We start from the raw sequence: 12,060 nt of genomic DNA, 5'->3' as shown, positions 1-12,060 counted from the left end.
CGTTCTCATCTGAAATTAGGGTTCCTGCTTTCCCTCTATTTTAGCCATAATTCAACCAATTACATCTCTTTCAATCACCTGTTACGTTTTCGATTTGACCACGGATCTTTAGATTTTTTTAACATCATAGTTTTTCCCTTGTAATACTGGAAATAAATTTAAGTAGTGGAGCTTCAGCAGCACCAATGTCAGGCAATCGCGGTTGATGGCGACGATGACGGCATCGACTACAATCAGAAGCGAAAACCGCGCCGGGAGACACCGGGGAGGCAGGATTGGCGAGACCGCGGGAGATTGCGCGGCGATCATTTGTTGCTGTCCATGCGCGACGATACATCTTTTAATCCTCGCTCTTTATCGCTTGCCCACCGGTTTGTGCAAGAAGGCGTGGAGGAGGAGGAGGAAGCGTCATAGATTGTTAAAGAAGAAGAAGAATTCAATGGAGGAGGAGGAGAATCAGTGGAAAGATAATTCTTTTGGGTTCTGTACAGATGATTGTTACGGTGATGAGGAATCGATCGACCAAAGCGACACCGTTGAATGGGACAGTGAGATTTGGGACCATTTCTATGCGTATGGGTTCTGGAGGAGTGCTTCTCAGAGGAACGAGCAACAAGTCAATGGCATGATTTCTTGAGTTGGTAATGATTCTTGAAGTGCATATTCTTCGACGAGTCCCACCTAGCAGGGATGGATACCTCATAAGTTTTAAACAATACGAGTGTGTAGATGTGTGAGCATGTCTGAAATTCACAGCAATATTTTTTGGAATTTTCAATTCCACAGGGTATACAATGTGACTGAAAAATTGTTCAAGCCTTGATGAAATATGAGTTTACATGATGATTTCTTGATTAACGTACCTCCATTATGCAGGCAAGTCATATGCCAAAATATGTAAGCTGCAAGTATAGAAAATGCCTAAAAATGACCCAATTTTACTTCTTTTCTCGGAGAAAATCCTTACTTTTAGCATGAATCTTAATTTTTTCGTTTATCCATTGGATATTATCACATCATAAGTTTAGACGTGAGAGGATGATGAGTTGTGTTTAGCTATAGGTATAAACTTATATGTTGGAGAATCGAGTAAGCACACCTGCCATAGCTTTTGTTACGGAAGCTATTGTGGTGCTGAAGCTCGAGGAGTTCAGCTATTGAGAAGTAGGTTGCATGATTCAATATGAGATGACAAAAAATGATGATGTAGGTTTCAGTTGCTGATAGCAAGAACATGAACATAGATTCTCTTTTTTTATTGTTGTCTTGCTTCTTTATGAATATATGGTTATGGATTCTATCTGGTTTTAATTCTTTATGCAGGATCGGTGAACGTCCAAAAATGATAATGTCTAAAAACCAGTTGTGTTTATTGCAAATGGTTGTCAAAACCAATATTCTAAAAACGCGAGATTCAAAAGCGGGGAGTAAAATACAATGATTTGAATGAATATAAACCGATGGATACAACCTTGAAATAATATCCTAAGAAGCTATCTGGCATATGGAAATTGAGTACAACGAATTAAATGCATTCAATTGATTATGATATATTGGTTACAATCATTTTGACTAACCCTGTGGTAGTTTTATGCCCAACTTTATTGACTCGTATTAGTATATTCTAGATTTTTATTGACCCAATGAGGGAAAAAGCAATTTTTTTCTTTATTTTAAAGATTGAGTAATAACATGGAATAAAGTTGTATGAACAATCAAATTTATAAAATAATTCATACAATAAAAAAATTTCAATATAAAAATTTCATTTATCAAAATCTCATTATATAATTGTTGTAAATATCGTTGTACGGTATTTTAGTTGTACTTTTAGTATTATTCAATAATATTTTATATTTGGGAGCAAAAATATTTTAATTGGTATATATATTCTTTAGTTTTTTTGTTCTCATCGTATATTTTAATTCTTTTTTCCTTTTTTTGAAAAATGACTTAATATGTGGTCGGCGATAGAAAGCAGAAACAAATATCCATTTAAAGAAATAGTTAAGATAATTTTTCATTACCGACATAGTTGGGATGTTTAGATGGACATTACCAAATTAGATGGTAATGATTAATGAATGCAAGGTTCAGGGGGAAAATGTAATTTTCATTTTATTGTATGTTACCTTTTAATTTAAATAAAAATTGAAATTGATTAATTTTATATTAAATAATGAGTTATATTCTTCCAATATTTTTAATCTATTCAACGACGTCAAATTTCGATGCTCTCTCACTATAATAAACAATACAAAAACTCTTGTGAGACGGTTTCACAGATCAATTTCGTGGATCGAATATGTTATTTGGGTCATCCATGAAAAAATATTAATTTTTATGATAAGAGTATTACTTTTTATTGTGAATATCGATAGGGTTGACTCGTCTCAGAGATAAAGATCGTTAGACAGTCTCACAAAAGACTTACTCTAAGAGCAATTATTACTTTCAATCAACTCTCTTGATAATTGCATAACTTGCAATTATCGGAGACCAAACATATAACATTGATTATAATATTAATTATAAAATTGAGAAGATGGCTACTGTTATCGGTGTAATTCAAATTTTAAAATGCAAGAAAACCTAAAGTTATGTTCAATCGGTCTCCATGCGATTCTCTCTATGCTTATCTTTTCATTTACACAAAAAATTTGTGAGACGGTCTCACGAGTCAATTTTTGAGACGTGTATTTAATGTGAGTCATTTATTAAAAAAAATATTACTCTTTATTATAAAATATGGACATGATTGACTCGTCTAACGAATAAAGATCATGAAACCGTCTCACAAGATACTAGTCTTCATTCTTATATGAATCCTAGTACCAAATATAGAATCCGACCAATAATTATTAATTAATATAACCAAAATTAAATTTAATTAAATTAACAAAAATAATCTTCATAATTTACAGTTTTACACTTAATATATGACCATGGTACGTGTTAACTTTCCAACTTTGGTTAGTGGAGACCAAACTTAAGTTTAATTAAATCACCGAAAGAAAAATAAAAAGAAAAAAGGGGAATCATTCTCCAGAAACCAACGAAAGAAAAGTCCGCAAGACTTCTTCCCATTCTCACTTTTGTGAACCCAAATTCTCTCATTAAAATTAAATCTTTTCGCCTGCCCACTTCTCCTATCCTCTGATATATGAATCAGTTATTCGATTATGTCGAGATTTGATCTGGGCATAAATCTCCGATTTTGTTGATTACACTGCGAAAAGAGGAGTCTTTTCTTTGAGGTAATTTCTATACATGTTTTTGGTCATCTGTAATTGATGGATCGTTGATGACACTGAGTATTTAAATTTTGTTGTAAGTACTTTGTGCAGATTGTATATACAGCAACTCAAGTTTTTTTTTTTCAGTATTTTTGTTTTTTTGGAGGGGGTGTGTTATTTATTTTTGGTTGTGATTTGGGACGCTTGGAAACATTGAAATGAGCTGTTTTTTGAAATCACGTTAAATTTGGGGTTATTTTTAGTAATTCTGAAGGGGCTCGATTACTTGCCGATACTGCAGTTCTTAAATTTTATGTTTGACTTTTTAATTCTTCGTGTCTTGCGTTTCTTCTGTGTTACTAACTGCTTGGACTCTCTGGGTATATAACGAAGTTTGATTACCAAACTCTTTTATTATTTTCTAGCGTTTTGTTGATATTGATTGTTTTTTGCTGATAAAGTGACTTTTTTTTTTCTTTTGGATGGTTTAATTCAATTAAAAATCCTAAAAATTTTAACAAAACTTTTCTGAGGCGTTCGTTTCACCAATCTGGAGTATAATCGTAGATTTTAAATTTCAGTGCTTTGTTTAATCACCCATTTCTGATTTGATACTTGATTTTCTGTTAAGGTGAAGCGTTTGTGAATATCTGCTCTCAAGGAAATATGCACCTACTTTGATTGTACACAGATTTTTTTATTTGATCTTATACTCTTTTTATGGGTGTTAATTTATCCAACTCAATGGTCTCATCATTTGTGAATTCAGTTGAAATTGTCGCGATATCATCATTGAGTTTTATTTTCTGCTATATGCACCTACTTTGATTGTACATAGATTTTTTATTTGATCTTATACTCTTTTTATGGGTGTTAATTTATCCAACTCAATGGTCTCATCATTTGTGAATTCAGTTGAAATTGTCACGATATCATCATTGAGTTTTATTTTCTGCTAAACAATGAGGTGCATATCTTGGGTTTCTTTACCAATATTCATGATCGACACAGTTCTTTTTTAATTTGAGATGTGTGATTGTTGCAAGATCGTTCTTTTTCTTGTATATGTGATTTTTCTTTTGTAATCAAGATTTCACTATCTGTTATAGATGGAAGAGGGAATGACGCCTGAGAACCATTTGACATCGGCTGCAGCTTTTGTGGAAGGCGGAATCCAAGAAGCATGTGATGATGCTTGCAGCATATGCCTTGAAGATTTTTCTGATAGTGATCCTCCAACAGTATGGTTAAAGCTTATAATTCCTACCACTTTGGATCAAGATTGACCTTCTGTTGATTAATTTATTTTTTATTTTTCAGGTGACCAGTTGTAAGCATGAGTTTCATCTTCAGTGCATTCTTGAATGGTACAAAACTTACATTTCCGCCAATAAAAGTTTTGCCGGGCAAACAGTTTTTTTTATGTTGATCTTATGATTATGCCTTTTGCTACTTGCTAATCTCCACTACCTAAGGATTCTCACAAGACAGTAGCATTAGAGTTAAGCATGTTTTATGGATATATAATTCTCAGACTACTTATTTTAATTTTGGCGTTCTTTGCACTTATAAATTGAACTTGTAATCTCTGTTTGTCCTAAAGTTCGTCTATATAAAGGTTCAACAAGCTTGTGCATTCTTATCCTCAACTGGAGTGGAGAAAGGTAGGGTGAACTGAATGTTTGTTTAGTCTACAGTCATTTGGATCATTCGACTGTATCTCTTATCCAAAACAGAATATATAATCATTAATTAGAGGGACTAGATGTAGGAACTTTATTCTGTAAAGAGGTTGGCTATTACTCAATAGTAAAGTTCTACAGAGATTTCAGTATTCATCATCTAGGAGCAGAATCTTAATCAGTTCATATGATCATCTTTAGGTGCCAGAGAAGCTCCCAGTGCCCAATGTGTTGGCAACCCATCAGCTTGAAGGATCCTGGCAGGTGTACTAATTTTGCTATCTGCAGCTTTCCCTTTATGCTTCTGTTTCTTCTTGGAAGTATTAATCAGTGATGAATCTCATTTTATGCTTATTTGGCAGCCAAGAATTGCTTGATGCTGTGGAGCATGAGAGGAATATGCGGATGAACCCACCAAGAACTACCACTATATTTCGTCACCCAACCCTTGGAGATTTTGAGTTACAGCATGTAGGATATTCTTGTTTCTGTATTCTTGTATTCACTGTTTTAGTTAAAAGCAGGGGAGATCCTTTGAAAGCCTTGAAGGAAAATAAAATTTTGTTAAATTTTTTCTGAAAAGGTGAGTTTTGTTCCCCAAATCATTTGAGCCCGTCTCGCCTCCCTCAAATGAATCCTGGGTCCACCTTTGGTAATGGCTTAGTTTAAATACATGCTATTCTTAGTTGCGTTTACTTAATAATTCCTTGAACATCTGGTTCAGTTGCCAGTCAGCGCTAGTGAATCCGAGCTTGAAGAGCGAATTATTCAGCACTTAGCAGCCGCTGCTGCCATGGGAAGGGCTCGTCAGCTTGCTAGGAGAGAAGGTCAGAGGAGTAGGGCCTCTGCTCAAGGCCGTCCCCATTTTTTGGTATTTTCGAGCCCTAATGTGTCTCCTGCAAGTTCAGCCACTTCTTCGGTTGATCAAAGAGATGTCGGTGATCCAGCTCCTACTTTCATGATTGCTGGCTCAAATTCTCCTTTCATGACTGTAGGAGAAGACTCTGCACCGGTCATTGCACGACCCTCATCTGCCCAAGCTGATCAGCTTTTGACTTCAGCATCAGCATCAAGTGCAGGTGCAGATCAGCAGGGAACAACCTCGGCCAATAGGTTTATATGCTTGTTGATCATTTTAAACTCTTCTACTGTTAGAGGGGTCAGAATTTTAGTTGTTCATCAAGAAGTGAATTGCGTATTGCAGATGGTATCCTGCCCAGTCTTCTCAAACTAGCAACCAAGATAGAGTTGGATCATCAGATTTCCAGTCATTTTCGGAGTCTCTGAAGTCCCGTGTTGGTGCATGGTCAATGAAGTACGTGTAAATTTGGAATTGTGCTGCATTTCATTTTCAGCCCCAGTCCTAATTATGAAAATCTTTAAATTTTCCCTTGTTTCTTCCAAACTTACATAAATGCAGATTGAAAGTAATGGCAAGAAGATCGTGAAGGGAGAATAAGGCACATGAATTTAATAAAAGTGCTTTAGGAGAGACCCTAACTTCAAGAATGATAATATGATTAATTGTAATAACGCCTCTGTTCTGTATTTTCCAGATGCAAGGAGTCAATTACTAAGAGCACGAAAGGTTGGAAGGAGAAACTGTTCAATCGCAACAGTTCAATTCCCGACCCCAGCCCTGAAGTTCATAGAGAGGTTGACCAAGTTATTGCTCCTGTATCTCGACTGATGGATCATCTTGAAATATCGGAAGTCGATAGAACCAACATAGCCACTGTGTCAAACATTACTTTGAATAGCTCAAGTTCAGGCCCTACTGAACAGCAGCATATTACAGAGATAGGTGGCAGCTCTTCCTTGAACGAGGATAACACACGAGCTCCATGTGCTGCTAGTGCATCAAACTAAATCTTAATTCAGCATCAAAGTAATCGTGCTTCTTTTTTCCAGTAAGTCTTACACTCTTACTTTGATATCTTCTTTGGCTTGTTAAATTGAATGCTGTCACTGCTTTGTTTAATACTTTCTTTGAATACTTGGGCTGCAATTTAATGAATCTCAAGACTGGTTTAGTTTTAAGGTTGTGAGAAAAAATTTGCTTTTGTTTGACCTTGAATAAAATTGGTTTATCCCCGTGTTACTGCAATTTTTGAGTTCCCCTCCGATCATTTTGGATTAAGACCATTCCATGTAAATTACATTTGTATGGTTGGTCTAGGAAAAAAATCAACTGGTTTTAATTGGCATATAAATTGTCTCACGTTGAGATGGCTAAAACCTGTTCATTTTTTAAGAGAGAACGAGTTTTCTAAATTTTAAAATTTACCCATTCAAATGGTCATTGGCATTATTTATTTGCAAAGGTAACAAGCTAATGCATAATAATTATGTATTTTCCTTCTCAAAATACTGCACATTTCATAAAGTCCATGCAAAAGCTAATGCCGGATAATTGTCTCTGATACTCAGCTACTTGGCTATTTACCGAGCCTTTGTGGTTCAAGTTTCTAAATTTACTTGCTGTTGATATGATTGTTGTGTAAGGCTGTCTATCTTGTTCTGCTATTTTTGATCTTGTGGAATCTTTGATTGTCAGGTACATTTTACCTCGTTGATTCTGCTTGTGACGCTATCCATCTGGTCACGAATGCAGCAACCTTAAATATTACAAGAAGTGTTCCAGTTTGGTGCAATAAAGTATTTCCTCCATGGACCTTGAAACCGGTGTATAAATGGCACATTAATTAGTTGTATATTTTGTTGTCATTTTGAGTCATTTCTTCATGTTGTCCTATGGTATTATCACGTGTCCTTGACTGTATGTTGCTATAAATAGAGCCACGAGTGACCTGCCTTGGTGTCAGTTCCTTTAGTGTTTGGTAATTTATGCTCGGATTTATTGTCATTTATTGATTCCATATCTTCAATTTCTGGTTTGTTCGGATCTTTCTGTTTCATGTCCGAAGATGATTGACATCTGGTATTATCATGTAACATTTTTAATAGATGGTAACCATTGAAACCATTGTGAAACAGAACGATTGGAAGTAGAATTCGACGCACAAAACTAAAAGCAACCTTATGTCAATAAACCGGAATAAGTTTAAGAGTGTTTTAAATCACCAATTCATGACAGGAGCTACACAAGTTCTATGACATTTATGAAATACCAAGTCTTTGGCCTAAAAAGTGTTGAAAGTGTGGAAAAAGAATCTGAAATCGATAAGCTTCTTTCTCAGTCTAACTGGTAAACTGCAACAAATGGCAACAGGACGCTTCCCATCCAAAGTTTCCCATTTTTTTCCTCGACTTCGCTAACCGCTTTAACTACTTTTCCTTGTCTATCTTCCAGAATCTGTAAAAGCTTACCTTCAGGGCTGTATTTCACGATTGCTCCATGCATACGACCTCCGATTTGCATCAAATAGTGAATCTTGGCAGAAATAGGAAGTTTCAGACACAAATGCCGTAATTTGGGGTACATAGCTGATAAATAAGCGTATATGGTTCTGCGACAATGTATTGCCACCCAAAACTCGCCCTTTTCATTTGTTCGAACGTTGTCCGGAAATCCAGGCAGCACAGCCATAACCTCAGATGTGCCAGTTTTTTCACCTTTTATCCAGTACTTTCTCAACCTATATAAGGCTGAGTTAAAATAAGTCCAAAACAAGTAAATATACATTAGATGGATAAATTTTGGCATGCATTCGCAACATAGTTTCTTAAGCTCCTAAAATCTCTCGTAGGAAGACTTGCCCGAAAACAATAGACCTTTAAACCATCCCTTGAACATCTGCTGCCTTTAAAAATTTCCACTTTCCGAAAAAGTACGAAGGAATCAAGAATTAAGGAAGAAGATAGGGGGATACCTGCCAATCGAACCCTCGCAGAACACAAAGAATGATTTATCTTTACTCAGGGAAAGACCGTTTGGAAATTGAAGATTTCGAACAAGAACAGTGGTTGATTTTGTGTTTGGATCATATTTCAGCACCCTTCCACTATTTTCTCCAGAGAATACTAGCAGCAAAAAATTCCTGAAACAAGTACCATGTGAGAACTACGGATGCTGATATGCAATAGTATCCAGTAAAATACAAAGCAGCAAAAGTTTACGGAAACAGAACTACAAAATGTTGAAATAAATGGTTAAAAAGGGGTTTCCACCTTATCTTGAATAAGATATTTTTTGTTATACTTTTTCTCTTAAAACTCTTGACAAATCATGCCAGTCTACAAGCTCTTCTTTCCCTCGTTATTTCATCGGAAAAACTCTAAATACCGAGTGGCATTGAATAAAACTTATAACATACCTTCTTCGGTATGTTGTGCTGCTATCGGTGAAATACACAATCCCATCATCATCAATGTCTAAGTCATTTGTAAATCCAAAAGGAACTCCTTCGACCTCGGTGGCTAGAGATGTTGCCAAACCACCTTCACGCCCAACCTTCATCAACCCAAGGTATGCATCTGCAATGTACAAATCACCTGTTTGTTTGTGAAATCTTAGACCCAATGGTCTTCCACAGATGTGCTCGTTCTTCAAATAGCTCAACAGTGATGGTTTTGTATCGCATAGTGCTGACCTGAAATAATTTCACTAACATCAGAGGGATACTGTAAAACGATGCCATTCCATTTTTTCCTTAAACCACAATCAATATGAGTAAATTGAATAGGATTCAGTATGTAGAAGTTCAGTAATTCACCCTAAATTTTCATAACAAGGGCAGACAGATGGGAAATATACAATCATCGCAGAAAGGACGATCCATACAAAACTGTGACAGAAGCACAAGAAACTAATGACATGAAAGCACAAATGTAAAATTTACTAATTGAATCGCTAAATATATATGACATTTACCTGGCATAATAAAATCTAAAAAATTTATGCCTACAAGTAGATAATTCATAGATAAATACATCAGTATAGCAAAATCAACATCACATTTCCGACTAACTTCACCTTGCATAAATGCGTGGAACGTATATTACCCAACCTTGGCATTCTCTCTCGACTTTAATCCTAAGACCGAGGTATTCTCTTGACTTTAATCCTAAGACCGACTAATTTGCTTCAAACTAAAATGTCAAAACATATACTCTCCCGAACTTCATTTCTCGACCTAGTGAAAAGATGAAAATGCAACAAAAGGAATTAAACTCATGTGAGGTTTCCTATCGCTTCAAATCTCGGTGTTATGAGAATCAAGGGATATAATGATATCCATACCAAGTACTTCACAGATGATCAGCTATTCAAATACAAATTCGTTCCTGTATTTCAACAAATTGGTGTTGTGACGAATCTAGACTACAGTAACAGCTAGACTTCCAGCTAAGAATTTTTCTTTGCTTCTAGAAAAATATACAAGTTAAACAATTGACAAAGATAATTCAAAAAAGCTAATTGTTGAATACAAAAAGGAAAGCATAAAACAAACTCAGCCATAATTTTTTCAACATTATCTCACAAAACTCCAGGGCAATAAAACATCACACACTCCCAACTCCAAGTCTAAAAATCTCAAAGAGCATAAACTCAAATTTCTCAGTTTAAAAAAAAAACCATCAATCAATGATCCAAAACTCACCGATTAGCAGAAGTATAAGCAAAATCATTCCACTTTTCGCCATCCCAGAAAACGATCCTCCCATCAGCAACCCCAGTATACGGGCCGCGCCCCATTGGATCAAATGCCACGCTCTCCGGGCCCTGCACCTGGTTCAAGAACTTGATTTCCGACTTTTGCAGCAAGTTCTCCGTGTCCTTCTCAACTGGGATTTCTGACCACGCCGGCATTTCCACCTTAAACGCCTTGAACTCCGGAAAAGCCGAAATGGCACAGTGATCGAACGGGTCCACCGCACAGTACACAGCCAACAGGAGGCATATAACCGCGAATACTCCTGCGCGCCTCATAGCTTAAAAATTCAGAGATAATTTTCAGAGAATTTGCTTGCTGTGTGGTGCAACGAAGCGTGTGCTACCTGCTTCCTCACTAAGTAGAACTTGTGATACTCTGGCGTATTAATTTTGGTATAAATTTTCGACCCAACCACCATCTGCCTATCACTCCACTCCAGCAACCTTTCCTTTCCAACACTTCATTTATTTTTTTTAAATAAAAAAATACCCTCTCAAATTACCAAAAATCCATGTTATCTGAAATTAAAATTAAAAAAAATGAAACAAATTTAAAAGCATTTTTTAAGGTAATTTCCCTTTGTCAGATTTGACTCGAATGTTGGAAGGTGTTCGTCGGAAAGCATGAGTTTTCTAACACGATTTTTTTCTTAATTAGGTTTTATGGATTGTACAATTTTATTGATAAACATTTTGTTCTTTTTGGATGTAAATAATTAAATACAAAAAAATATTTTTTATTAAAAAAAATTTAATACGCTTGTTCATTAAAATTGGAGTTTGGTAATAGCAATAAAGTGGCTAGAACAATATGATTTTTTTTTTTAAAAAAATTATTAGGATGGATATGTTACCAAATATTTTTTTATGATGATGGATGAATAACTCGATAATAACTATGTATTGTGTGAGATATTTCTCATGAAAGTGAAAATGACGAGTATAAGACTGAAGTATTAACGAACTAAATCGAGATGAATATGACGAAAATTTAAAGACTTGAATTTGATTCGAATTAGTTTTATTTGATTTCGAGCTTGATTCGGAGTTCGAAAATTTTAAAAAAATTTGTTCGAATTCAGTATGAATTAAAACTCGAGCTTAAGTTCGACTCGAAAGATTCGAACATTGTTGCAAACTATTCGAAATTTATTTATTTAATATATAATTATATTATATTAATAAAATATTAATGTTTGCGAGCGACTCATGAACTATCGAACATAATGATTTGATCTCGAATTCGACTCGAAAAAAGTTCAAACGTGTTTGACCACAGTTCGAATTCGATAAACTCGAATACGAATCAAATATTTTTCGATGCAACTCGAAAAACTCGTTAATCGACTCGATTCGTTTACACTCTTACTTTTTGTATAAACCAAATATTTCTCAAACGGGGAATTTGGTTTATAACCCTCTATAAATGTGGGAATTCGGTATATAACTTTGTGCAAAGTTCAATTTCGAATTGTGATTTGTCAACAGTGGTGAATTCGGAATTTCATAGCTAAATGAGATTAAT

The 12,060-nt window shown here is 35.2% G+C and overlaps 3 protein-coding genes across 4 annotated transcripts; 2 read left to right on the top strand and 1 right to left on the bottom strand.

Annotated features, from left to right (window-relative positions):
* Positions 1–205: 205 nt before the first annotated feature.
* Positions 206–637, top strand: LOC140972856 (uncharacterized). Its single transcript, XM_073435317.1, has one exon. It carries the CDS (start codon positions 206–208, stop codon positions 635–637), a length of 432 nt encoding a protein of 143 aa, XP_073291418.1.
* Positions 638–3,026: 2,389 nt separating this feature from the next.
* LOC140988336 (E3 ubiquitin-protein ligase RHF2A-like) lies at positions 3,027–7,751 on the top strand. 2 transcript variants are annotated; one of them, XM_073457370.1, is made up of 9 exons: positions 3,027–3,257; positions 4,346–4,477; positions 4,557–4,603; positions 5,120–5,182; positions 5,281–5,389; positions 5,643–6,031; positions 6,123–6,233; positions 6,475–6,806; positions 7,476–7,751. In XM_073457370.1, exons 2-8 carry the CDS (start codon positions 4,346–4,348, stop codon positions 6,785–6,787), a joined length of 1,164 nt encoding a protein of 387 aa, XP_073313471.1. In that variant the 5' UTR covers positions 3,027–3,257; the 3' UTR covers positions 6,788–6,806; positions 7,476–7,751. The 2 variants fall into 2 exon arrangements, with proteins under 2 accessions (XP_073313471.1, XP_073313468.1); XM_073457367.1 differs by having other exon boundaries at positions 6,475–6,828.
* A 196-nt stretch (positions 7,752–7,947) lies between these two features.
* LOC140988326 (protein STRICTOSIDINE SYNTHASE-LIKE 3-like) lies at positions 7,948–11,003 on the bottom strand. The gene is made up of 4 exons (XM_073457360.1): positions 10,483–11,003; positions 9,196–9,471; positions 8,752–8,919; positions 7,948–8,517 (listed from the first exon to the last, which is right to left on the bottom strand). The coding sequence occupies exons 1-4, from the start codon at positions 10,809–10,811 to the stop codon at positions 8,115–8,117; spliced, it is 1,176 nt and encodes a 391-aa protein (XP_073313461.1). The 5' UTR covers positions 10,812–11,003; the 3' UTR covers positions 7,948–8,114.
* Positions 11,004–12,060: the final 1,057 nt, after the last annotated feature.

Source organism: Primulina huaijiensis, chromosome 1 (assembly GCF_012295235.1).
Source record: "Primulina huaijiensis isolate GDHJ02 chromosome 1, ASM1229523v2, whole genome shotgun sequence".
Taxonomy (NCBI): domain Eukaryota; kingdom Viridiplantae; phylum Streptophyta; class Magnoliopsida; order Lamiales; family Gesneriaceae; genus Primulina; species Primulina huaijiensis.
Note: the sequence above shows the minus strand (reverse complement) of the source record. Positions and strands in the feature narration are given on the sequence as shown.